We start from the raw sequence: 27,583 nt of genomic DNA, 5'->3' as shown, positions 1-27,583 counted from the left end.
GATGGGATTATAAATCAGTATCTCTTTGGGATACAATTACACTTTATCTTATAAATTAAAAGTCCTTCCCCCAGACATACTGTATGGAAATTTATCCACATGTGTAGTAGGAGATGTGTACAGGAATGTTTATAGCAGTCTTTATAATAGCTAAACAGATAAACTGTACACACTCCAAATACCTACCAACAAGTGAAAGTGTAACTTGTATGATATTCATACAATGGTATGCTATATAGCTGTGAACTGTAGAGCAATGGAATGCTGTATAGTGAATCAACTATAGTGAAATGCATTGACATGGATGAATCTCAAAAAACCATTGAATGAAAAAGGCAAGTGATAAATTGATACAATCTATATAAAATTCAAAAACATTTGAAAATTTTATTTTTAGGGTTGTGTGCATAGTAATACAACTATAAGGAAAAGTAAAGAAGTTTTTAGAAATACAGAGTAGTAATAACCCGTGAGGGGGAGGAGGAGAGCTTCATTGGGGGTACACCACTCAAGGCATTAGCAGTATTGGTGATATTCTATCTCTTAAGCTGGTGGCAGATACATAGGTGTCCATTTTATAGTTCTTTTTTATCTTGTACATATGCTATATTTTGTACGTGTATGAAATTGTTCATAATTTTTGTTAAGCCACTACAGTAATCTGGAGGGGGGTACATTAGAATCTGTATTTTAGTCAACACTTTAGTGATCCTATTGTAGATGGCCCACGTTCCAGACTTTTAAAAACACTACCTTAGAATTTCACAGATTTCCTTGAAATGATTGGCCTTATTCTTGGCAGAGGGATGGCGAGGAGATTATTGAAGCAAGGCAGATTCTTGACAGGTTCCAGTGCTGTGTGACAAAGGCAGTCAGAGACGAGAGAGGAGCAGGAGCGTGAGTCCAGAGACCTGAGTCCCAGAGCTCCTGACCCTATGCCCTCATCTGTGAAGCAAGCAATGTGATTAGATTATAAATCCTTCATAGCTGTATTCTGAGGTTGTAACCTTCCTCCTCTCAACCCTGGTGTCTTCTCAGCCAGTTCCCAGTGATAAGAAATCAGAACTGCTGCCTGTCGGATGGAACAACAATAAAGACCTGTACGTCCTCCGGTATGAGTCGAAGGAGGGGTCCAGAAAGCTCCTTATGAAGGCTGTCACTGTGGAGAAGAGCATGATCATCAATGTGCTGGTGAGTGTCTGAGACAAGGAGGGATCTGGTGATGAGAGTAGATGTGAAACCCATTTAACTGTATGGATGAAGAACCCTAAATATTTGTGAAGCCTTTACCCATTTCCTACTTCTGGATCTTTATCCTGAGGCAAGAACCCTAAAGATAGAAAGCTTTGTGCTCAAAGATTTTCACCACTGGTATTGGCGAGGGTGGGGGTGGTGGTGAGGAGGGCTTTCCATCACAGGGGAATGGTTAAGTAAATTAAGATAAGTCCATTCGGTGACAATCTGGGAGGAAAAACCATAGCCCCTGGGGCAGGGGTCCTCAAACTTTTTAAACAGGGGCCAGTTCACTGTCCCTCAGACCATTGGAGGGCTGGACTATAGTTTAAAAAAAAACTATGAACAAATTCCTATGCACACTGCACATATCTTATTTTGAAGTAAAAAAACAAAACGGGAACAAATACAATATTTGTATTTGCATATGGCCCGCCAGCCGTAGTTTGAGGATCCCTGCCCTGGGGGATATTTTAGTTCTTTATCTAAGCTTCTCTTCTTGCTGCCTTGAAGCCTTTACATCTCTTGGTTCCTGTGCTGGGAAGCTCTTCCCCCTGTGAGGGCCTCACAGGCATACACACTCTTCACCCTTTCTTTAGCCAGGCCTACGCCCTCTCTTAGTTCACTTCCTCAGAAAGCTCAGTCCTAACTACCTACTCTCACCTGCCAGAAAAATCTAAAGTGTACTTCTCTACTTGATCCTTTCATTTTCCTGCCTGGTACCACAATGTGTACTTATGTACTTATTCATGCTTTGGGTTAATGTTTGTATTCTATCACTGGACAGTGAGCACCATGAAGGCAGTGATTTTCTTTTTGTTCTGATTGTGTGTGTTCATGGAAAAGTATATTTTGGAGATCTTTACATAGGAATGCATATACTAGTAGCTATAATTATTCATTAATTTATTATGCCATATTCCATAATACCATAATTTATTTATCCTTTTGATGAACACTTAGATCTTGTATCAGACAAGGTTCTTAGTTTCAAACAACAAAATCCCTTCAGGTTAGTTTACAGATTGGGTTTGTGGAAGAATTGGGATAGTTTCCTTTAATTATTGGAAGGGCTAGAAAACAGGTTCACATCTGGGCTCCAGGATAGTGCCCCAAACCATGCCACTGAAACCACTGCTGTGGCCACCACAAGGGTGGTAGGGACTGGCCAGCACTGCCTGGCCTGGTGCTGCTTCTCCTGAGCCACTGATGCTGGAGCCCCTCCTTAGTAAGATGTCTGTCTCTTGCTCAGCCTGCTTCCCCATGTTGCCCACCTCCATGTCGAAGTTGTGCATCTTTTTGGCTCCTCAGTTATATGCCTGTGCCCAGGCTGCAAAAGAGCCTAGGAAGTAGGTTTTCTGGGCTCTGCCTCAAAAAAATGATATTCCTAAATCAGAGAAGTCCCCAATCATTAGAAGGGTATTTCTTGTATTATAAACAGTCCTTATCTATGTCTCTTTGTGCACATACATGTTTCTTTCGCCCAGAAATAGTCCATCTCTCTTTTTTTTTTCTAGGAATATGGCTCACAGCAAGTGTCAGATTTGACCCTCAACTTGGATGATTATATCGATTCAGAAAACCTGCTTGACTTCCACAGGTACTTCTAAGTGATAGCTTTTCCTAGGGGGTGGAGAAGGGGAGGAAGAGAGAGAGAGAGAGAGAGAGAGAGAGAGAGAGAGAGAGAGAGAGAGAGAGACATTGATGTGAGAGAGAAGCACCAATTGTTTGCCTCATGCATGTGTCCCAACCGGGGATCGAACCCACAACCTGGATATTTGCCTAACCAGGTAGGGAATAGAACCTATGACCGTTCAGTGCATGGGAAGACACTCTAACTACTGAGGACACCGTCCAGGGCCCAACTTATTTATTTAATAGACTATTTTTAGAGCATTTCAGACTTCCCATGTACTTCCTGTCCCCTCCTCCCCCCTCACCCACACCCTCCACCCCCCCACCCCGCAACACGCACAGCCTCCTTCACTATCTGCATTCCTCACTAGATGGTGCATTTTTTTAAATGGATGAACCTGTACTGATGCACATTATCACCCAAGTTCCATAGTTTACTTCCAGAGTTCACCCTTGGTGGTGTTGGAGTATGTTTAGGTTTATTTTTATTTTTTTTATTTTTTTTATTATTTTATTACTTAAAGTATTACAAAGGGTATTACATATGTGTCCTTTTTTCCCCCCCCCCCCGCCCTTGACAATCCCCTGGCCTCCCCTACCCCCCAGTGTCTTATGTCCATTGGTTATGCTTATATGCATGCATACAAGTTCTTCGGTTGATCTCTTACCCCCTCCCTCCTGCCCCCCAACCCTCCCCGGCCTTCCCGAGGCAGTTTGACAGTCTGTTTGAAGCAGCTCTGCCTCTGTATCTATTATTGTTCATAAGTTTATAATGGTCTTTATTATCCATGAATGAGTGAGATCATGTGGTATTTTTCCTTCATTGACTGGCTTATTTCACTTAGCATAATGCTCTCCAGTTCCATCCATGCCATTGCAAATGGTAAGAGTTCCTTCCTTTTTAGAGCAGCACAGTATTCCATTGTGTAGATGTACCACAGTTTTCTAATCCATTCATCTACTGATGGGCACTTAGGCTGTTTCCAGATCTTAGCTATGGTGAATTGTGCTGCTATGAACATAGGGGTGCATATATCCTTTCTGATTGGTGTTTCTGGTTTCTTGGGATATATTCCTAGAAGAGGGATCACAGGGTCAAATGGGAGTTCCATTTGTAGTTTTTTGAGGAAACTCCATACTGTCTTCCATAGTGGCTGCACCAGTCTGCATTCCCACCAGCAGTGCACAAGTGTTCCTTTTTTCTCCACATCCTCTCCAGCACTTGTCGTTTGTTGATTTGTTGATTTGTTGATGATAGCCAGTCTGACAGGTGTGAGATGGTACCTCATTGTTGTTTTGATTTGCATCTCTCGGATGATTAGTGACTTTGAGCATGTTCTCATATGTCTCTTGGCTTTCTGAATGTCCTCTTTTGAAAGGTGTCTGTTTAGATCCTTTGCCCATTTTTTGATTGGATTGTTTATCTTCCTTTTGTTAAGTTGTATGAGTTCCCTATAAATTTTGGAGATTAGGCCCTTATCAGATATGACATTGGCAAATATGTTTTCCCACGTAGTGGGCTTTCTTTGGAGTATGTTTAGGTTTATAAGAAACTGCCATCTCTCTTCCAAAGTGACTATACTATTTTGCATTCCCAGCAGCAATAAATTAGGATTCCTATTGTCTCACATCCTTGTCAGCATTTGTTGGTGTTAGCAGTTCAGATTTTGGCCATTTTAATAGATGTGTAATGGTATCTCATTATTTGTCTTAATGTGCAGTTACCTAATAACATATGATGTTAAGCATCTTTTCATATGCTTATTTACCATATGTATATATTCTTTGGTGAGGCTCTTCTGGTCTTCAGCCCATTTTTAATTGTTTTCTTATTGTTGGGTTTTAATTCTTTACATATTTTGGATAACAGTCCTTTATCATATAGTATGTGTTTTGCAAATATTTTTTCCTAGTCTTGTCTTCTCATTCTCTTAATTTCTTATTTTTAAATTTACAACCCTACAGAAAAGATGGTTGCAGAAATATTACAGTGAACACTCATATACCCATCAGCTAGATTCACCAAATGTTTTTAACATTTTGCCCTATTTGCTTAATTTTTAGATGCTTTTTTGTTCTTGAACCATCTTGAGAATTATTTCCAGACTTTATGGATCTTAACTCCTAAATATTTCAGCATTTATCTCCTTAAAAGGGCATGCTCCTGTAACCTTAATACAGGTCATCACACTCAGGAGCTGTAACATTGATACATTAGTGTCATTTACTGCACAGCTCACGGTCAGATTTCTGCATTCAGCGCAGCAGTGTCCCTTTAAGCTAGCTAGTCTTTTGGTTCTGGGTTTGAGGGTTTTTTCTTGTCCAAACAAGATCACACATTGCATTTATTATCATGTCTCTTTAATTACCTTTAACCTAGGCAGTTTCTTAGACTTTTTGTGTGTGTGGCATTGGTATTTTTGAAGACTTGAGGTCAGTTGTTGTGTAGAATGTTCAGATTTCTTCCTCAGGATTGGATTGATCAGATTGTTTCCTCATCGTGTGATGTAGGTTGAACATTTTCCACAAGGACACTACAGACAGTCCTCGGGTTATGTTGGACTCAACGTACCTCATTTCGTGGTTACGTCGCCATCTCCCACTTATTTATTAAAAAAAAAAGTTCGTCATTTTGACGTATGTACATAGGTGCTTTATGTTTTTTATTATTTATTTACCACAGGTAGAGGTCAGGAATTGTTATCTTTTAAATTTTTTTTACTGTTTGACTTCATTACTGGTGTGTATGTGCTCCATGTGAGTGACGTAGGTGCTTATGTAGGTAGGTTCCGACTTGTGGCGAAAATCGCGTTTTGTCGACTGTAGGAATGGATCTCCAATGTAACCCGAGGACCTACTGTACACGGGTGAGGCTGTGTTCTCAGTGTTTCACATCAGGCATGTCATGACGTCTGTCTCAGTTGATTTTGTTCAGTTGATCGCTTGGTTAGGATACTATTTTCCAGTTTTCTTTGCAATAGAGGCATTTGTTTTTGCTTGTGTTTAATAAGTGATCTGTGGGATTATGCTAGCAGACTAAATAATCTGCTTCCCACTGGTCTTTCACCCAGTGGTTTTAGCATCTATCAAAGATTCTTGCCTGAATCTATTATTGTGATAATTATAAAATAGTTATTTTTTATTATTCTTTCTACATTTATTAGCATTTTTTAAAAAAAGGTTTCTATTCTTCTTGTCCCCTTTATTTTTAACTTTTAAAATATCAGTGCAGACTTAAGGGTTCTTTTTTTTTTTTTTTTCCAGAGTTATAGTCCATTTCTGTCATTCTTTGCTCAAGTTGTTCCAGAGATGACAGCAGGAACCTCTTCAAGCTGCTTCCTTTGTCCTTTTGACATGTCCTCATCCTTCTTTGAGTGTTTTCACACTTTCTGGCACGATAAGAGTTCTAGTCTCATCTTGCACGTTCCTTGCCCCTGCCTTGAAATTAGCCATTTTTCTGAGGAACCATGATTTCTGTTCATAGGGAATATTATTTGAAAACCAAAATCTTCACCCTGAGTATGTTCATTAAGACTAAGGATGTCATTGCTTCCAGGTCTTCTCAGAGAATAGAGGTAGGCAGCTTTTTCCTTAAAGTTTGTTTGTCTTAAATTTCAAGCTAATACCTCTACTTTTTATCTAAGTCCATGGAATTCTTATTCTCTTATTCCATCCTTGTATCTCTCTCCTTCTGTGGTGAGAACTCTGGTGCCCAGCACCACCAAAATATTTACTTGTTTGTATTTGTTTGATCCTAAAATATACACAAATGGTTTCTGAACTGCTACATTAGAACCCACCAAGAACAAATCTACTAAGTAAAGTTTCAAATATGATTTCTTCCCAGGTCTTCTGTCCTTTGTGGGTATCCCACTGAGGATGTATAAAGTCAAGAGTATTATGTTCAAAAGGTACTTAAGTTAATGCTTGTCTTTCCAATATAATGAAATGATCTGTTTACTATATAGTTTGTCCCATTTACTTCCACTTTATTCCATTTAGGGACTTTTTCCCCATTTTCATTGACCTCTTGGGGTTTTGGAGGAAGCCTGGCATCACTATAAATCGGCAGTCATCAGAACTGCCTAGAAACCCTGTTGTATTTAGTTGTATCTAATCAGCAATAACCAGTTTAAATCTTCAGTACACCGCTCAGACTTCCACACCACCCACCTCCATCATTCTGGCTACCCCTCTTTGTATGCTCCCCTCTTCCGTACAACCACTATGTGAGGAGAGCCCAACCTCCATTCCTGCTTACCACCTTCCCGTCGATTTACCACATAGCAGTCAGACCAGCATTTTTAAAACATAGATTAAATCATGGTTAAAAACCCTTGCTTGAAATCCTTCAGTGAAATGCTCCACGCATTAGGATGGCTACTATTTTTTTTAAATCAGGAAATAAGTATTAGTGATAATGGGGAGAAATTGGAACCCTTGTACACTATTAGTGAAAATGTAAAATGATGCAGTCACTATAGAAAGTGGTTCCTAAAAAGATTAAACTACTGTATGATCCAGTAGTTCCACTTCTGGGCATACACTTGGTAGAGTTGAAAGCAGGATCTTACAGATATATTTGTACACCCATGTTCAGAGAAGCATTATTCACAGTAGTCAAAAGGTGGAAGCAACATAAGTACCTATGAGTACCTAGGACAGGTGAATGGGTAAACAAAATGTGGTATATACATACAATGGAATATTATTCATTTTTAAAAAGGAAGGAGGGTTTCAGCATGAACCTTGAGGACATTAGGCTAAGGGAATAAGCCAATCATAATCAAACAATATTGTATGATTCCACTTATATCAGGTACCTAGAGTAGTCAGATTCATAGACGCAGGAAGTAATATAATCATTGCCAGGGGCTGGGAGAGGACAGAACAGGGAGCTACTGTTTAATGGGTAGAGTTTCAGTGTTGCAAGATGAAAAGAGTACTGAACATGGTTGTTGTTGGGTTGCACAGTAATGTGAATGTACTTAAACACTACTGAACTGTACACTTAAAATGTTATATTGATACAGTTTTAAGTATTTTTTAATTGGGGGAAAAAGACTAAAACCCTTCAGTCAATTTTCATTTCTCGGAGGATAAAGAACAAAATCCTTGCTGAGGCCTAAAGCCTCGTGCCTACGCCTTCCAGCCTCATCCTGTGCCACTTGCCCCTGTGTCTTAGCCATGGTGCCATGCTTCTCCTCCCTCTTCAGAGTTCTTCCCTCTGCCTAGCATGCTCTCCCCAGCTACCTCCATAGCCAACTCCTGTTCTTTCAGTTTCCATTTAAATGTCGGCTCCTCGGAGAAGCCCTCCCTGCCCCACCCCACATTTGGTATTTTGAAACAACCTTTTAAAAATGTAATAAGTGGGTATTTTATGATTAACTTTTTAGAGTTGGTTTCCCCTGTTAGCGTGTGATCTCCTTGAGAGCAAGTCCTGGGTCTATTTTGCATGTAGACCAGCAATTTTCAACCAGTGTGCCACAAGAATTTTTAAAACATGCAATAATTGACTGTTTAGTCAGGCACACTGACCTCTTTTCCCTTAGATTGTCAAATAAAAAATGAACAGCATCCTGGCTGGTGTGGCTCAGTTAGTTGGAGCATCATTCCCTGCTCCAAAGGGTCGCGGGTTTGATTCCTGGTCAGGGCACATGCCTAGGTTGTGATTTCAATACCCAGTTGGGGCACACATGGGAGGCAACCGATTGATGTTTCTTTCTCTCTCCCTCCCTCTCCCTCTCTCAAATCATAAAAGCATATCCTTGGGTGAGGGTTAAAAAAAAATGACAGCCGTCAACATAATAACCATTTGTAAATGAATCAAAACTATACCTTTTTTTTTTGTCAGTTCAGCAAAAAATATATATATATATATATTTTTTGGTGTGCTGCAGATTTTTAGTAATTTGTGTGCCATGAGATGAAAAAGGTTGAATATCGCTATAGTAGACAAAGGAATCAAGGAGTGAAGTGAGGCCAGGCCTGGCCTTTGGAGAGCTGCCCACACCATGACCCCACTAAACCCCTTAACAAGATATAAGGGAAGGACATTTGGAGTGTGGTCTCGCTAGACTTCTTCATTCTGGAATTCCACTGGGAGAGAAATTGACAAAACTTGTGGTAAGAATCCAGGCCTGTATTAAACTGTTCATGCACATTAGGACGTTTCCTTGCCTCAGCAATACTGAGAGAGAAGTAGTAATAATGTTTATTTATTTTTTAAAGTACATTTGTTGCTAGGTCTTATGTGTGTGGGTGTTTTGTTTTTTTGATTACTGTGAAATGAGGGATACAATAGTACTATTTCAGCTGTTGTTCTGAGAATGAATTGAATGAGATGTCAGCACAGAGTGCTTAGTGCTGGGCCCAAGCTCTTAGTAAATAGCAAAGGGGGGAAATCTGATCACTAGGAATCATCTCCATGGAAACAGAGGCTTTGAGAGCTAGGGTATGGGATCTGCCTCCTAATCATAAGGCCCGCCCTCCCTCTGCCTTACTGGGTGTAGCACTGAGCTGCCTGCTTCTAGTCCCCTATCCCCATGTGGCCCTCCCTGTGAGGTCACTATGGCTTGTCTTGTCTGTTTTAGTTAGTTATTTGTGCCCCTTTGTGAGCAAATTGCAGTTTGCCAAGGAGTATAAACCTGCTATGTGTTTTTTGCCATGCCCTTTCTATGTTAGACAGGATGACAAGCTCTTTTGCTACTACCAAAGTGGCAGTTTTACTGAGACTTGGAAATTGTGTGAGAACTTCTCTTGGTAGTTTCTGAATCAGACCTGAGTTCTGCATGTGAACATTTTACATAGGGATATCAGAGGTCTTCTTAAGTGCACCACACATTGTTCATCTGGTTGGAAAGAGGAGTTAGATTCCTTTATCCCTCCCAACCAACTTGGTCAGCGAAGCAGTAAAGTCCCCAGAGTTCTGTGTTCTAAGTAGAAACCTATTCTTTGTAGGGATGTATGGACCGCATAGGCGCTTAGCACTTTCAGGCCATTGCAGGTATTACCACTTTCTAACCATGAACTCCTTGAAGCACAGTGTTCTTCAGGATTGATATTAAACTGGTTAAAGCAGAGGTGCTCTGGTGGAAAGGGGAGCAGAGCAGGAAATGGAGGTCCCCTATGCCAAGTGCCCCATCCACTTGCTTTTCTCTTGCCCTCCCTGGGCTCCCCCTTCTATGCTTTGCTAAAGACCTGAAACCACTGATCTAGTCTAACCTCCATTTATTTTATGGCTATACAATAAATGTGTTTTTAATTAAACTTTTAATACAGAGAGACCATTTGTGTCCTTTATACTTTTTACCTTAATGATAACATTGTACAAACTATACTAGACATTATGACCAGAATTTGACTTGGATACAGTGATACAAAGCCACCACAGGATCCCTCCTGATGCCTTTTTTAAAAAATATATATTTTATTGATTTTTTACAGAGAGGAAGGGAGAGGGATAGAGAGTTAGAAACATCAATGAGAGAGAAACATCGATGAGCTGCCTCCTACACACCCCCTACTGGGGATGTGCCTGCAACCAAGGTACATGCCCTTGACCAGAATCAAACCGGGACCTTTCAGTCCCCAGGCCGATGCTCCATCCAGTGAGCCAAACCAGCTAGGGCTCCTGATGTCTTTTATAGCCACAGTTACTCTTCCTTCTGGCAACCATTACTTATTCTTCATTTGTAAAATTATCTCATTTCAAAAATATATAAGTGGAATCATACAGTATGTAAGCTTTTGGGGTTGACTTCTCATCCATCCGAGTTGTTGCATGCACCAATAGTTTGTTTCTTTGTGTTGTTGAGTAGTGTTTGTGGTATGGATATACCCAGTTTGTTTAATCATTCATTGAAGGATATCTGAGTTTTATTTCCAGCTTTTTGCTATTACAAATAAAGGTGCTATGAACACTCATGTACAGGCTTTTGTGTGGACAGATTTTTTATTTCTCTGCAGTAAATGCCCAAGAGTACAATGGTAATTGCATGTTTAGTTTTTTAAGAAATTGCCAAACAATTTTCCAGAGTACATATAACATTTTGCACTTCCATCATCAGTCTATGAGTGGTCTCTGTATCTTCACCAACATTTGGTGTTATCACTATTTTTCATTTTAGTTATTCTGGTAGATATGTAGTGATATCTCATTATGGTTTTAACTTGCATTTTCCTAATGACTAATGATGTTGAGCATCTTTTCATGTGTGTATTTACCATCTGTACATCTTCTTTGGCAAAATGTCTTTTGCCCGTTTTCTAATTTTTTTTTTTTTTTTACTGTTGTAATTTTGAGAGTTCCTTATACAAGTATATATTTCAGATGCAAGGTCTTTGTTAGGTAGGGGTTTATAATTACTTTATTCTATAGTATGTTTTTTCCTTCTCTTTACAGGGACTTTTGCAAAACATAAGTTTTGAATTTTGAAAATATCTATTTTATCATTTTTCCTTTTAGTGTGTTAAGTGTAAGAATTCTTTGTCTAGCCCTAGATTCCCAAATATTTTCTCTAAACATTTTAGTTTTGTCTTACATTTAAGTTTGTGATTTATTTTAAACTATAGGCCCGGTGCACAAGATTCGTGCATGGGAGGGGGTTGTCCCTCAGCCCAGCCTGCACCCTTTCGCAATCCAGGACCACTGGCTCCTAATCACTCTGCCTGCCTGATTGCCCCTAACCACCTCTGCCTCAGCCCCCGCCACTGCGGCTTCATCCGGAAGGACATCTAGAAGGTTGTTCGGCTGTTTGGTCTAATTAGCATATTATGCTTTTATTATTATAGATTAATTTTTAAAAAATTTAATTCTCACATGAGGATAAGTTTTTATTGAATTTTAGAGGGGAAAGGGAGGGAGAGAGGGAGGGGAGGAAGGAGGGATGGAGGGAGGGAGGGAGAGAGAGAGAGAGTGAGAGAAAGAAATATCAGTCAGTTGTTTCCTGGATGCGCCCTGACTGGGGATCGAACTTGCAACCTGGGTATGTGCCCTGACTGGGATTCAAACATACAACCTTCAGGTGTACGGGATGACACTCCAACCAACTGAGCACCCAGCCAAGGCTTAAGTTAACTTTTGTGTAAGATGTGAGGTTTCTTGCCTGTGGATATCATTGCTTCAATACCATTTGCTCTTATATTGAACTATAGGCCCAGTACACGAGACTCGTACATGGGGGGCGGGGGGGGGGGTGTCTCTCAGCCCAGCCTGCACCCTATGGCAGTCCGGGACCCCTCAGGGGATGTCCGCCTGCTGGCTTACACCTGATTCCCCCGGGGATCTGGCCTAAGCTGGCAGTCAAACATTCCCCTCGCAGTCTGGGGCTCTCGCAGTCCAGGACCTCTCGTTCCTTACTGCCCGCCTGCAGCAGAGGCAGGAGAGGTTCCCGCCACCACTGCTGCTCTCACCAGCCGTGAGCCCGGCTTCTGGCTGAGTGGTGCTCCCCCTGTGGGAGTGCACTGACTACCAAGGGGCACATCCTGCATTGAGCATCTGCCCCCTGGTGGTCAGTGCACATCATAGCGAGCAGTCATTCCCATGTTCAGTCAATTTGCATATTAGGGTTTTATTATATAGGACTAGAGGCCCGGTGCACAAAAATTTGTGCACTTGGGGGGAAGAGGGGTCCCTCAGCCTGGCCTGTGCCCTCTCGCAGTCTGGGACCCCTCGGGAGATAACGACCTGCTGGCTTAGGCCTGCTCCCGGGTGGCAGAGGGCAGGCCCAATCCCTAGGTGCAGCCCCTGGTCAGGCTCAGAGCAGGGCCGATTGGGGAGTAGGGGCGCCGCCCTCTGTCATGCACAGAGCAGGGCAGATCGGGAGGTTGCGATGCCACCCTCAATCACGCTCAGGGTAGGGCCGATTGGGGGGTTGGGGCACCGCCCCCTGTCACACTCAAGGCACGGTCGATGGGGAGGTTGCAGCGCCACCCCCTGTCACGCACAGAGCAAGGCCAATCGAGGGTTGGGGCGCTGCCCCCTGTCACGCACAGAGCACGGCCCATCAGGGGGGTTGGGGCTCCTTACCCTGTCACGCACAGAGCAGGGTCGATCAGGGGGTTGGGGAGCTCCCCCCTGTCACGCACAGAGCAGGGCCCATCAGGGGGTTGAGGAGCTCCCCCGTCACTCACAGAGTAGGGCCGATAGGGGAGTTGGGGCACCGCCCCCTGTCACACACAGAGCAGGGCGGATCAGGGGGTTGGGGTGCCACCCTCTATCACCCACAGAGCAGGGCCGATCAGGGGGTTGGGGCACCGCCACTGTCACACTCAGGGCAGGGCCGATGGGGTGGTTATGGCTCTACCCCATCACACACAGAGCAGGGCCCATGGGTGGGGGGGGCAGGGGTTGGGGCGCCGCCCTCTATCACCCACAAAGCAGGGCTGATCAGAGGGTTGGGGCACCGCCACTCTTACACTCAGGGCAGGGCCGATGGGGAGGTTATGGCTCTACCCTGTCACACACAGAGCAGGGCCCATGGGGGGGGAGAGGCAGTTGGGGCGCCGCACCCTGTCACACACAGAGCCGCAGGGCGATCAGGGGGTTGGGGAGCTCCCCTGTATCAGGCACAGAGCAGGGCTGATCAGGAGGTTGGGGTGCCTTCCCCTGTCACGAACAGAGCAGGGCGGATAGGGAGGTTGTGGCCCCGCCCCCTGTCACACACAGAGCTGCAGGGCGATCAGGGGGTTTGGGCGCTGCCCCCTGTCACGCTGATCCCGGTGCCAGGAGGCCTCTCGGCTCCGCTGATCCCGGTGCTGGGAGGCATATTACCCTTTTACTATATAGGATAGAGGCCTGGTGCATGGGTGGGGCCGGCTGGTTTGCCCTGAAGGGTGTCCTGGATCAGGGTGGGGGTCCCCACTGGGGTGCCTGGCCAGCCTGGGTGAGGGGATGATGGCTTTTTGCAGCTGGTCACACACCCTTCAGGGTGGGGGTCCCCACTGGGGTGCCTGGCCAGTCTGGGTGAGGGGCTGAGGGCTGAAGCTCCCAACTGCTCCTTTTTTTCTTTTTTTTTTTATTCTGGGCCAGCTTTAGCTCTGGCTCCAGCTCTGAGACCTCTGCTGCTGAAAGCAGGTATCTGGTTTGTTTGGGTTCTATAATTGAAACAATATATAACTCCAGCTCTGAGATCCCGGCTCACTGAAAGCAGGTTTCTGGGGTTTTGTTTAGCTTCTATATTTGTTACAATGTTTCAAACTGCAGGCTCAGAGGCCGGCAAGGCAGGCAGGGAACGTTGGTTTCCTCCGTCACTGAAGCAAGCAAGCCTCATGTTAGTTTCAAGCTGCCTGGCTGCCGGCCGCCATCTTGGCTGGCAGTTAATTTGCATATCGCCCTGATTAGCCAATGGGAAGGGTAGCGGTCGTACGCTAATTACCATTGTTCTCTTTTATTAGATAGGATTGCTTTTGCAACTTTGTCGAAAATCAGTAGTCTGTACTTGTGTGGGTCTATTTCTGGGTTCTCTGTTTTGTTTTGTTTTTTCCATTGATCTTTGTGTCTATCCCTCTGCCCCTTCACACAATACTGATTATTGTAGATACATAGTAAGCTTCAATATTGAGTAGAATGATTCCTCCATTCACTTCTTTGTCAAGATAGTTTTAGCTATTCTAGGGTCTGTGCCTTTCTGTATAAACTTTAGAATAAGTTTGTGTCTATAAAAAAACCTGCTGGAATTTTTATAGAAGTTGCATTAAACCTATTGATCGTTAAACCTATGATGGGGAAACTTGACACTTTTACTATGAACATAGTATGTCTCCAATTACTTAGGTCTTAATTAGGTTACTTTCATGATCATTTTGTAATTTTAAACATAGAATCTGAACATGTTTTTGTTATTGGGGGGCAGGAATAGAGGTGATCATAAATGGAGTTCTTTCTTAATTTTGATTTTCAAATGTTCATTGTTTGTATATAGAAATGCTGTTTATTTTTGTGTATTGCTCTTATATGCTGTCTTGTATATTAAATATTTGGTGAGCTCACAGTGTTGGAGTTTATAGATTCCTTTAGAATTTCAAGGTAGACTATCATGTCATCTGCAAATAGGGGCAGTTTTATTTCTTGTTTTCTAATCTGTGTGCTTTTTCTTGCTTAATTTTTTTTTCAGGTTTGAATGTGCTTTTTTAATTAAATTTTACTGGGGTGACATTGGGCAACATGCACATGTAGGTTTCATGTGTGAATTTCTAAGTTGCAAAATTGAAGGAGCTAGAACTTCCAGTATTATGCTAAATAAGAGTGGTGGGAGAGGATATGCTTGCCTTGTTCCTAAAGTATCCAGACTTTCGTTACTAAATATATTGCTAGCTATGGGCTTTTTTTGTAGATGCTCTTTATCAAATTGAGGAAGTTCTCCTCTGTTCCTAGTTTGTTGAGAGTTTTTCTCATGAATAGATTTACTATACTGTCTTTTGTCATATTTTTTTTTGTATCAATTGACATAATTATTTGATTTTTCTTAACTTATCGATATGGTAATATTGAACCAGTCTTGCATACCTACAATAAATCCTGTGGTGTATATTTCTTTTTATATATTTTTAATTCAATTTGTTAATATTTTGGGCATTTTTTGCATCCAAGTTCATAGGAAATACTGGTCAGTAGTTTTCTTTTTTTGTACTCATTGTCTGGTTTTGATATCAGGGTATTACTGGCCTCATAAAATGAGTTGGGAAATGGTTCCTCCTCTTGTATTTTTCTGGGAGTGACTATAAATTGATGTTCTTTTTAAAAAATATTAATTCTTTAAATGTTTGGTAGAATTATCCATTGAAATAATCTGGACCTGGAGATTTCTTTTTGGGGGTGCTTAAGTATGGATTTAGTTACTATATTCAAATTATCTATTTCATTTTGTCTGAGTTGTTACAGTTTGTGGTTTTAAAGAATTGGTCTAAGTTGTTGAATTAAGTTATTCTTAGTAGTCTCTTATTATTCTTTCATTAGCAACAGAGCTGTTGTAAAATATCATTTCTTTCTTGATACAGGTGATTTGTGTCTTCTCTTTTTATGTTTGCTGATCTTGCAATAGGTTTATCAATTGTATTCATTTTTTTTAAGAACCAGCTTTTTAATTAAATTTCTCTACTACTTTCCTGTTTTATTGATTTCTGTTCTTTATTATTTCGTACTGCTTGCTTTGGGTTTAATTTGATCTTCATTTTCTAGGTTCTTAAGTCAGAATTTTCCTTAATCTCTCCTCCTAAACCCCCACCCCCACCTTCCCTCTGAGATTTATTATGATGTTTTCCCCCACTTTTTCCAATGTAAGCATTTAATGCTATGACGTTTCCTCTCAATACTGCTTTAGCTATATCACACATATTTTAATATGTTTTATTTTTATTCAATACTTTGTATTTTTTCAAGACTTCATCTTTGATCCATGGATTATCTAGACTAATGTTGCTTAATTTCCATGTATCTAGAGACTTCCTTTCTGTGTTGATGTTTAATATTATTCCATATGGTCAGAAAACATATTATTTCAGTTTTTAACATTTGTGAGGTTTGCTTTTTGACCTAGGATATGGCTCATTTTAAAACACCTGTTACCCAACTCTGCCTCAATACCTCATCTATAGCTCACATTGCTTCTCTCTCACTGGCAGAGAAGGGAGGCCCAGAGGAACCTTCCAAGGGCCTCTGAGTTAGTGACAGAACTAGACCTTGAGCCCCCAGAGCCCTGCCTACTTGGACCAGGAACCAAGTTTATCCTCCCCTCAGAGCCTTTGCCTTCCATGATCCTTCCCATGACACATGATGAACACATAATTGAGGGTGGGATGGGATGGGTGGGTACAGAGGAGTAGCCAGTCCAGGACCTGTGCCCCTACACTCTCACCTCTTTCTAATGGGGTGGTAAATGAGGAGGGACAACTCAGATGCCTAAGAGGCTTAGGCGCAAATCTCGTAGACAACCTCGGGCTGTTGCCCCCCTCGCCCAGGCCCGCTGGGCGGCCCATTCCCACCCTTGCAAACAGTCTAAGCGTACTTTCAAGAGCTGTCAAGGCCGTCGCAGCCACCAAAATACTGTATTAAGGGTTGCCAAGCAGCAACGAGCAGTTAACACCTCATCTACCTCCTATAGGACCTACAGGAACAGTGAGGAACTTCGGTCTCGTATTGCATCTGAAATCATCACACCTCTCCACGAGCCTTGGGACAAGGCTAGTGTAAGCAGTCCCCATCGGGAGTTTCCGCCTGCCACTGCCAGAGAGGTGGACCCACTCCGGATTCACCCACAGCACCCACACATTAGCCGGCCTCCTTCCTGGTGAGTATAGAGCCCCCAGTGGGCAGCCATGCTTCTGTAGAAGGATTCCAGCCATGACCTCCTCACTGGCCCCTATGTGTCTTCAACAGATTTGTCAGAGTCCTAGTGTATGGAGATAGAAGACATAAGTAGAGCAGTGAGTTCTTGTGCTGCCACTAGTCACCTAACTACCCAGCATCTTAAGGCTGCCTGCCCCTTTATGGAGTCCACAAAGAGCCTCTGAGTCAGCCCCAGGGTCAGTGCCCATGGGGCTTGTGTGCATACTCCTACGTGGCTGCCAAGGTGCTTCAGTTATTGATGCCAGAGCTCTTGGTGTGTGCAGGGCCCTGGACAGGCTTTTTGGGAAAGTGCAAAGATGCAGAAGTACTGTCCCATAGAGGATGTAGTCCCAGTGTCTTGCCTATTTCAGTTTATTGGAGTCCCCTGACCCCTTTGACAACTTCAGAACTTTTCCAAAACAGCATGGTGTGTGAACAAATCATGCCCAAGACCTTTGCAGATGAGCATAGCAGCCTTCAGGGCTGAAGACTTCTGCTCCAGGGGAGGAGAGAAGGACCAGGGAGACTAGTCTCTGGCTGAGACGCACTTTCCAATTTGGAATCCACAATGTAGTAGTAATAGTAGGATTGGCAGGGTGGAGGAAGGTTCACTTTGAGGCCATAATACACACTCATTAAGTGCTAACTATCATTGTTATTTTATTCTCTTTGGCAATTAATATACTTTTGATTAGATTTTTATGGGAAATTGATTTAATTATTGTAGTAAGTAATAATTGGCAGTCTCTTTGGCAATCTTCAGAAATACTGGGTCCTGTGGGAGAGTAAAGAATAATAAAAAATGGTTGAGAGGCTGTAACAGCTTATCTGGTCTAACATTCTTATTTTACAGACAGGAACAAAGTTAAGATGACCTTTGTAAGGTCACGAGCCACTAGTAAAGAGACAGAGCCAGGGCTGGGGTCCAGGTATCCTCACACCCAGCACAATACTCTGGCTGTGATGTAACCAGAATATGGTGGCAAGATTTCAGAATAAGGCCTGGGCAGCAGTCAAATTGGAGGAGATTTTTAGACCTTAAGTAGATAATAATTTAGTTATTTTGGACACACTGCCCATTTCAAAATAAATATTCTGTGAAATCTCCTTTACTCTCTCAAAGTGGAATTCATAGATATTGTTACTTACCAAATGTTCAGTTTCAAATAGAATTGGTATAAAATTCTAACTATAATATAAATGAGAAATAAAAAGAGAATAATCTATAATAATAAAAATGTAATATGCTAATTAGACTGGATAGCCGAACGACATTCCGAACGTCCTTCTGGATGAAGCCACGGCACCAGGGGCCAAGGCAGAGGCGGTTAGGGGCGATCAGGCAGGCAGGCGAGCAGTTAGGGGCGATCAGGCAGACAGGCGAGTGGTTGGGGCAATCAGGCAGAGTGGATAGGGGCAATCAGGCAGGCAGGCGAGCAGTTAGGGGTGATCATGTAGGCAGGCAGAGTGGTTAGGGGCGATCAAGCAGGCTGGCAGAGTGGTTAGGGGTGATGAGGCAGGCAGGCAGGATGAGCAGTTAGGAGCCAGTGGTCCCGGATTGCAAGAGGGTGCAGGCTGGGCTGAGGGACCCCTCCCCACCCCTTTCCTACTCCCCTGCACCGGGCCTCTGGTTAATAATAAGATAATGTGTATTTCATTGTTTAGATGCCTGAGCAAGATTTCACTGGAAAACATAGTCAGATATTTGCTGTTGTATGTGGAATTATCTTGAATTTGACAGCAACAAAAGCTGGCGCATACAGATGAGTCATGTCAGCAACTGAGTATATAAACTGTGTTGCTATTGCTAACATGACTTTTCTGAAATGGTGAACAGCCCATAGGAGAATGGCAAACAAAATAATGGATGGACAGTGTTTCTTAATTACATCAGTTATATTCCTGGAAAATTTTGTATTAGACCAGTATGAAAAATACTTTGTGTTCATATGTAAAATAGTCTTGGACTCAGATAATTTATGTAGGCTTTGCATCTCCTTTAATGTCTAACAACTTTCAAAAGTTGTGTGGGATGCATTGCATTCTTTGTTATGTAGGATTCTGTGAATTGTAGAGCAGGCAGCATCTGACCTCTGTCTGTTAATGCCACAAGGACTCTGCAGACACTATGACAAGCAAAAACACCCCAGAGCTTCCACAATTGGCACCTGAAGGCTGTGCCATCCTAATTTTGGAATCATAGACCTAGAGTCTAGAATTATAAAAGTAAAAAAAATCCTATCCTTAGAGGAAGTGGAAGAATTAGAAAATTACCATGTTGCAAACTTTGTCATACACGTTGTCGGTAGTTGCTAAAACCATTAGATAAAAGGTTGATGGAGAATTTTATAATAGACTAGTGGCCCGGTGTACAAAATTCATGCACGGGGCGGCGGGGTGGGGGATGGTGGGTGTCCCTCAGCCCGGCCTGCACCCTCTCCAATCTGGGACCCCTCTGGCTCCTAACTGCTCACCTGCCAGCCTGGTCTCCCCTAACTGCTCCCTTGCTGGCTTGATTGCCCCTAACCATCTCTGCCTCAGCCCTGCACCCAGGACCCAGAATTCCCTCCTCCAGCCGGCCACAGGCACCCAGGACCAGGCTTCCCTCCTTCTGGCCAGCCAGAGGTACCCAGGACCCAGGCCAGCTTCACCCAGGCCGGCTGCAGCCTCAGAGGACGGTGGGCAGGTGGCTTCGCCCTGGCCACAGCAGCAGGCACTGGCGCCCGGCCTGTGGGGTGGGCAGCTTCTCCGGCTGGCTGCGGCCTGGGACCTCAGGGTGGGCGGCTTCTACATTTCCTGGGCCACAGCCAGCCTCAGGCACTGGCGCCTCGACTGCAGGCGGGAGGCTTCTCCGTCTCCCTCGGGACGCTGTGCAGGTGGGTAGTCCGGCTGGCTACAGCCCAGGACCACGGGGCAGGCAGCTTCTTCATCTCCCAGACTGCAGCCAGCCTCAGGCACAGGCACCTGGACTTCAGGCGGGCGGCTTCTCCATCTCCCCCAGGACCAAGGGTGGATGGGTGGCTTCTCTGGCTGGCTGCGGCCTGGGACCGCGGAGTGGGCGGCTTCTCCGTTTCCTGGGCTGCAGCCAGCTGCAGACGCTGGTGCTGGCGCTGGGGACTGCTGGAGGGCAGCTTTACCCTGCAGGCTTTGTCCGGAAGGACTTCCAGATGGTCGTCTGGAATACGTCTGGTCTAATTAGCATGTTACTCTTTTATTAGTATCGATGGATCAGACTGATTGCACCTGAAACCATAGATCAATTTTTTTTTAATTTTTTTAATATATATTTTATTGATTTTTTACAGAGAGGAAGTGAGAGGGATAGAGAGTTAGAAACATCAATGAGAGAGAAACATCGATCAGCTGCCTCCTGCACATCTCCCACTGGGGATGTGCCCACAACCCAGGTACATGCCCTTGACCGGAATCGAACCTGGGACCTTTCAGTCCACAGGCCGATGCTCTATCCACTGAGCCAAACCGGTTTCGGCCATAGATCAATCTTAACACTGAAAGTAGGACAGCCAGACATTGTGTCTTCTATAAGTAAGTTCCTAGCAACCTGAATCTAGATCGAACCTTCAGTTTCAGAGAAGCATAAGGGATAGAAGATGAGTTAAACAGACACATGAGGATAGAGCCAAACATGGAACATGAAAAATTTTTACACAGTAAATTGACCTTGTTTTATGTTGTTGTTTTTTTCATCAAATAAATGAATGGCATGGGGGAGAAAGGGAGAGAGAGGACTGTTAATAAAAGTCATATCAACCAAATACAGTGTTGGACTTTCTTTGGGTCTTGATTCATAGTAATTCTAAAAATTATTTTGAAACATTTGGAGAAATTTGAACATAGACCAGGTATTAGAAAACATTAGGAATTATTGCTAATTTTGTTAAGTGAAACAATTAAATTTTGGTTATATTAAAAGAAAAGAAGTCTTTATCTGTTAAAGATATATATTTTACAAATATTTATAATGAAGTCTTTTTCTTTAAAGTAATTTCACGCTCTAAAGAATCAGGCATTAGGAAGTAAGTAGAGGTGAAACAAGAGTGGTAGAATATTGATAATTATTGAAACGAGTGGAAGGATGCATGGGGATTCATAAATTTACCATTTGTACTATTTGGGGCCATTTGAAAATTTCCTTAATAATTATTTTTTTATTAATACCAATCTTTCACAAACTCCTTCAAAAAATAAAAGAAGAAGGGACACTTCCCAACTCATTCTGTGAGGCCAGTATTATCCTGATACCAAACCAATGATATCACAAGAACACTACAAACCAGTATCCCTTCTCAATATACATGCAAAAATCGTCAGCAAAATACTAGCAGAACAAATCCAGCAATATATAAAAAGGAGTATACATCATGATCAAGTGAAATTTATTCCAGAATTGGTTAGCTTAACATCTGGAAATAAATCAATATAATATACCATGTTAATAGAACAAAGGACAAAACCCACATGTTCATCTCAAATAGAGAAAAAGCATTTGCAAATTTCAGCACCCTTTCATGGTAAAAGCCATCAGCAGTAGAAGGAAACTTTCTCAACCCAATAAAGAACACCTGTAAAAAGCCCACAGCAAACCTCCAATGTAATGGAGAAAGATTCAGTGCTTTCCCCTAAGACAGGGATGGGCAAACTTTTTGACTCGAGGGCCACAATGGGTTCTTAAACTGGACTGGAGGGCCGGAACAAAAGCATGGATGGAGTGTTTGTGTGAACTAATATAAATTCAAAGTAAACATCATTACATAAAAGGGTATGGTCTTTTTTTTTTTTAGTTTTATTCATTTCAAACAGGCCGGATCCGGCCCGCGGGCCGTAGTTTGCCCATGGCTGCCCTAAGATCAGGAACAAGCAAGGGTATCTGCTTTTGCTACCTTTACACAACATAGTACTTGTTGTGTAACAAGTACCAGGGCAATCACTCAAGAGATCAAAGAATCCAGATTAGAAAGTAAGGAATAAAACAATCTCTATTTGCGAATGACATGGGGTCTTATATGTAGAATAAGGAAATTTAAAAAAAAAAAACTTTTTAGAACTAATATACAAATTCAGCAATATGACAGGATACAAGATCAATACACAAAAATTGCTTGTATTTCTATACATTAGCAGGGAACAACCCGGAAATGAAATTAAGGAAATGATCACATTTACAGTAATGCCCAAAAGAATAAAATACTTAGAAATAAATTTAACAAAAGAAGTATAGGATTTATCCATTGAGGACTACAAAAGATTGTTGAAAGAAATTAAGGAAGATATAAATTAAGGAAGATACCCATGGACATCCGTGTTCATGGGTAAAACGTCTTAATATTGTCAATACTCCCCAAATTGATCTGCATATTCAATATAATCCAAATCAAAATCCCAGAGTGTTTTTGTTGGAAGGTTTTGTTTGTTAGTGTTGTTGTTTTAGAAATTGGCAAACTGATTCTAAAATTCATATGGAGCCAAAACTGGTTTGGCTCAGTGGATAGAGCGTTGGCCTGCGGACTGAAAGGTCCCAGATTCGATTCCGGTCAAGATCATGTACCTGGGTTGCGGGCATATCCCCAGTGGGGGATGTGCAGGAGGCACCTGATCGATGTTTCTCTCTCATTGATGTTTCTAACTCTCTATCTCTCTCCCTTCCTCTCTGTAAAAAATCAATAAAATATATTTTAAAAAAATAAATAAATAAAATAAAATAAAATTCATATGGAAATGCAAGGGAACCAAAATAATTAAAATAGTCTTGGGGGAAAATAAATTTGGAGGACTTATACTTCTCAACTTACTACAAAACTACAGTAATTAAGACAGTGTGGGACTGACATATAAAGCAAGGGAATAAAATTGAGAGTCCAGAAATAATCCAGACATTCATGGATAATTATTTTAAAATGTAGAGGCTGAGGAGCCACTTAGGTTCTTAAGTCTGTGCTATTCATTGAGCTCACTAGATCTAGCCCTGGGTGAGTCACTAAGGCCAGTGACAGCATCTGGGCTCTGCTCTCATTTTATCTCCTAGGGGAACAGCAAGGTACTTGGGAACACATAAGAAGCAGAACCTGAACCATACTTGTGGTCAGGCAAGGCTTCCCCAAGAAGGAACTGACCTCTAAACAGGAGAGAAAGGGTGCTCCAGCCTGAAGGGTTGTCCTTTGCAGAGCCCTAGAAGGACAGGTAGGGTAGCTAGAGCTGGTGCAGATAGAGTAGGTGGTGGTGGTGGTGAGTGGTTGAGAGCCTACAGCAGGCTTCCCCACTCAGGGAAGGGACAAGATACAATACTCCTTATCAAGGTGGATAATTACCAAGCGAGTGGCATGGGCTCTGTTGAAGGCTCTTGGTCTTTGGGCTGAGAAAGGCTTTAGGGAAGATGTGGGCATTGTTCTAGGCCAGTGGCCGGCAAACTGCGGCTCGCAAGCCACATGGGACTCTTTGGCCCCTTGAGTGTGGCTCTTCCACAAAATACCGACTTCTGCGCATGGGCCACAAAGTTTCAATCGCACTGTACATGCGCACCCGCACGTGGTATTTTGTGGAAGAGCCACACTCAAGGAGCCAAAAAGCCACATGTGGCTCGCGAGCCGCAGTTTGCCGACCACTGTGCTAGGCCCACAAGATGGAGAAGAGAGCCTGGGAATGGTGTCAGCCAATCAGCCTGCTGCAGGCACAGCCAGCTCTGCACTCTCCTGCCCTTTGTGTGTGTTTTGTTAGCCAGAACCCCGGGCCCCTAGCCTGGGGTTGACCCACTCAGTTATTTTTGTCTAATCCCAAGATTATTGGCTTTTTTTTTTCAAGTATGGACTTTTTCAACTGGTTGTAGCTCCATCATCTGGACTTACTATGCCTTGCACATACTTGATGAGTTCTCTATTCTGCAAATGTTTCCTGTGGGTTAGAGATCCCTAGGGCTGGACCCCGACCCTGGAGGCACACACTCTTCCTCTGGCTTTGAAAACAAGGGAGTAAATTAAAGTGATAGCCGCCATTAACAGAGGCCAGTGCAGAGATCCTTCATGGGTACCCTGGGAAAGGCTTTGGATTTGGAGGAGGTGCTACCTCTGCTGTGTCTCTCTGGGGAAGAGCAGTATTTTTTAAGCTGCTTTTCTTTTATGTGTCTGAACTATTTCATAGCATTTCTTTGAGGGGGTTGTTTCATACTGAGGGAACACTAGGCCAGATGCATGGGACTGTCCCTGAAATTAGAGGAAGAGTTTGTGCCTGGAGTCCTAGGATACAACAGCTGTGGAGGATGGGATGGGTTTTGGAAGGCCCCTGGTGTGGAGTACATGACTCTCCCCAGGGGCAGGTGGAAACCACTGAAGGATCCTGTTGGCAGTAGTGCTTTTGGCTAAAGAGCCTGGTGGGTTGGAGGGGGTATGGCAGAAGGCCGAGCCTCACCACACCTGCACACCACCCTTGGCAGGCAGGACTTACTCCCCTTCTTTCTGCCTCCCATCCAACCCCCGTGTCAAGGAGAGAGTATTACATGGCAGTTAGGAACAAGCTTTGGAGGTTGATTGGCTGGGTTCAAATCCTAACCTTGTAGCTTTACCTGCCAGCACATGTAGCCTCTCGGAGCCTTGGTTTTCTCATCTGCACTTTGGGGTCATTATTCCTGTCTCAGAGGTTTCTTAGGATTGAATTTGATGAATGTCACATGTTGAGCTCATTGCTCAGAATATAGTAAACGTTGAATAAATACTTAGCAGGTCCCATTCAGACAACAGTAGAGATGAGAACAAGACTGAAGGTGTAATGAGTAGAGGGTCTCCCCAGAGAGAACCTTGTTTTATGTTTTTAAATACCTAGTATCCTCCCCCCATAAAAGGATTTGAGGCAGTGGAGCCACATTGGTGTGAGGGAATTGACCCAGAGGATGTGTTTAGTGACTGTGTTTAGACCCAGGCTCTTATGGACATTGTTTCCTTACATCAGCACTGGCAGCCATTTATCGAGGACAGGAGTAAAGGCCAGATCTTGGCTTTCATTTGTGGTTACTCATCTTCCAGACAGCCCTACGAGAAGACCAGTGCAATCCTACTTTACAGGGGAGGAGACAGTGGTAGGGCAGTAGCATAGCCTCCCTGAAGTATCTAACTGGGAGGTTGAAGACTGAGGTTTGCTCCTCTGTGGGTCCGGCTCAGCTTATGCTTTCCTCACCGCACCCTTCAGTTTTAGTTCCTGTAATCAGTTTGTGTACAAGTTCAATGCGGAGCACATGGAGAAACCCATCTCCTTCCCCCCGCCCCATTAGGTTTTTCTCAAGCGAGCCTGTTTCCGGCACTAGGACACTGAACTAGAACAGATCGTTGGAAGAGGAGGCGGGATGTGTAGGAGGTTTTTTGTCAGCCACTAGTGAGTTGAACCTGTCAGGTCTTCTCTCTGTAGCCCCCTTTTCCCTCCACCCCCACTCTTTACCAACCCCCTTTCTTTATAGCCCAGATGTCTGTAATGACATCCATTCCTTTATTATAGCCACCACTACCACCACCACTACCACCACGTTGCTGGGCAGCCCAGCACTCACACTTTCACCTTTTTGTTTTTCCCTCAAATGCCTAATTTGGGGGTGGGGCTTTAGATTGGGGAGTAGAGAAAGAGCAACACAGCAGCAGACCCATCTGGTATTGCAGGGTGATAATTACCCCATCCCTGAAAAGCTTAGCATATGCTCCCAGTGGGAAATAGCAGCCTCTGCCTCTTCCCATAGGACATAGTTCTGTGTCTCACCCCTCACCTTCCACACCCTCATCTTGCCTATCCCATAAACCTCCAAATGCAAACCGAAGTTGGGATATCTGCCCTAGTGCATAAAGAGAGTTGCTTCTCCAACCGTGTGTTGAGGTATGTCAGAGCTCATCAAAGGCTACTGTGTCTGCTGGATTGATGCTGGGTTTGATGTTGGTATAGATGGAGAGGACATTCCATTGTGATGGAGAATTGAGGGTGAAAAGTAGATCTACTCCTGAGATCTCTAGGGAGAATTACTGAAAACAGCCCATCTGTAAGGGAGGTGGTTGATTTTTTTTGTTTGTTTTCATATAAGCCTAACTTTTTTGTTGTTAATATTTACAATTCTAATCCATTTCCCTTTGCTCCATCTGTCCTCCATCAGTCAGGAGACTCTGTCCCAAATCCTGTTCCCCATTTTGAAAAAATAATTTTTCCCATGCTTAACCAGCTTTGCTAAAAATAAATCCTTAGCTATAAAGCTCTTATGTCATTCAAAATTCATTTTTAATCCCAGTCTGTATCTTTACATATTTTTTATGTTCCCAATATTTTGTGTTCTATATTTTTTTAATTTCATAATTCATTGACTAAAGTATTAAGTATGGTTTTAGCATCTGATATTATATAATACAGCTATGTTATCATTTGCCTAACCTCAGGGGGGTGGGGTATTTTTAGCATTCCAGTATTTCATTTTAAATTGCACACTATGAAAATTTGTGTGTGTGTGTTTGTGTGTACAAGAGCCCTGGTGCACAACATGCGTGCACTGGGGGAGGGGGGTTCCCCTCAGCCCGGCCTGCACCCTCTCACAGTTCAGGACCCCTCAGAGGGGTTCTTAGCACTGCCGCGGAGGCGGGAGAGGCTCCTGCCTCTGTTGCTGCACTTGCCAGCCGTGAGCCCAGCTTCTGGCTGAGCAGCACTCCCCCTGTGGGAGCGCACTGACCACCAGGGGGCAGCTTCTGCATTGAGTGCACGTCATAGTGACTGGTTGTTTGGTCAATTTGCATCTTAGGGTTTTATTATATATATAGTGTGTGTGTATATATTTTAACTTCCTTGAGGTATATTTCCCATGCTGGCAGATCCCAAACATTCTGGTCTTAGGAACCCTCTTGCACTTTCAGAGATTACTGAGGACCCCAAAGAGCTCTTGTCTGAGGTATGTCTGTCAGTGTTTATCATGTTAGAAATTACAGCCCAACATTTCAAAATACACATTTTGCCATTTAATTTAAAAATGACAGTAATAAACCCATTATATGTTAAAATAAGTAAGAGATTTTATTAAAATAACTATATTTTCCAAAACAGAAAATATTAGTGAGAAGAATGACATTGTTTTACATTATTGCAAATCTCTCTTTAATATCTAACATAGAAGACAAGACAGATTCTCATTTCTGCTTCTGTAGTTAGTAAGTGATAATGTTTTTGTTAAAGGTTGTTGGAGAAGAGAGAAATCATTTAATAAGCTTTTCAAATAATCATGGGTGTTCTTTGCATTTCACCAGAACTTGACATGTGATAGTTTTTTTAAGGGTTAGTTGTAATTTAGAATCCAAATCCATGTTAGTGAACGCTTTATACATTACTAGAGGCCCAGTGCACAGATTTGTGCACTGGTGGGGTCCC

At 43.0% G+C, this 27,583-nt stretch overlaps 1 protein-coding gene across 5 annotated transcripts in view; it reads left to right on the top strand.

Moving 5' to 3' along the window:
* Positions 1–27,583, top strand: part of PSMF1 (proteasome inhibitor subunit 1) — a 43,666-nt gene that overhangs the window by 6,547 nt on the left and 9,536 nt on the right. For 4 of the 5 annotated variants that reach the window (XM_036311612.1, XM_036311610.1, XM_036311611.1 and 1 more), the window contains 3 exons: positions 1,039–1,191; positions 2,751–2,833; positions 16,971–17,156. In XM_036311612.1, the coding sequence (XP_036167505.1) occupies positions 1,039–1,191; positions 2,751–2,833; positions 16,971–17,156 (422 nt within the window). Of the gene's footprint in view, positions 1–189; positions 336–1,038; positions 1,192–2,750; positions 2,834–16,970; positions 17,157–27,583 lie in introns of those variants that run through there. The other variant, XM_036311613.1, reaches the window with a different exon arrangement.

The sequence above is a fragment of the Myotis myotis genome, unplaced genomic scaffold (genome assembly GCF_014108235.1).
Source record: "Myotis myotis isolate mMyoMyo1 unplaced genomic scaffold, mMyoMyo1.p scaffold_m19_p_58, whole genome shotgun sequence".
Classification (NCBI taxonomy): Eukaryota; Metazoa; Chordata; class Mammalia; order Chiroptera; family Vespertilionidae; genus Myotis; species Myotis myotis.
The sequence above is the reverse complement of the archived record's forward strand: the minus strand, read 5'-3'. Positions and strand labels throughout refer to the sequence as shown.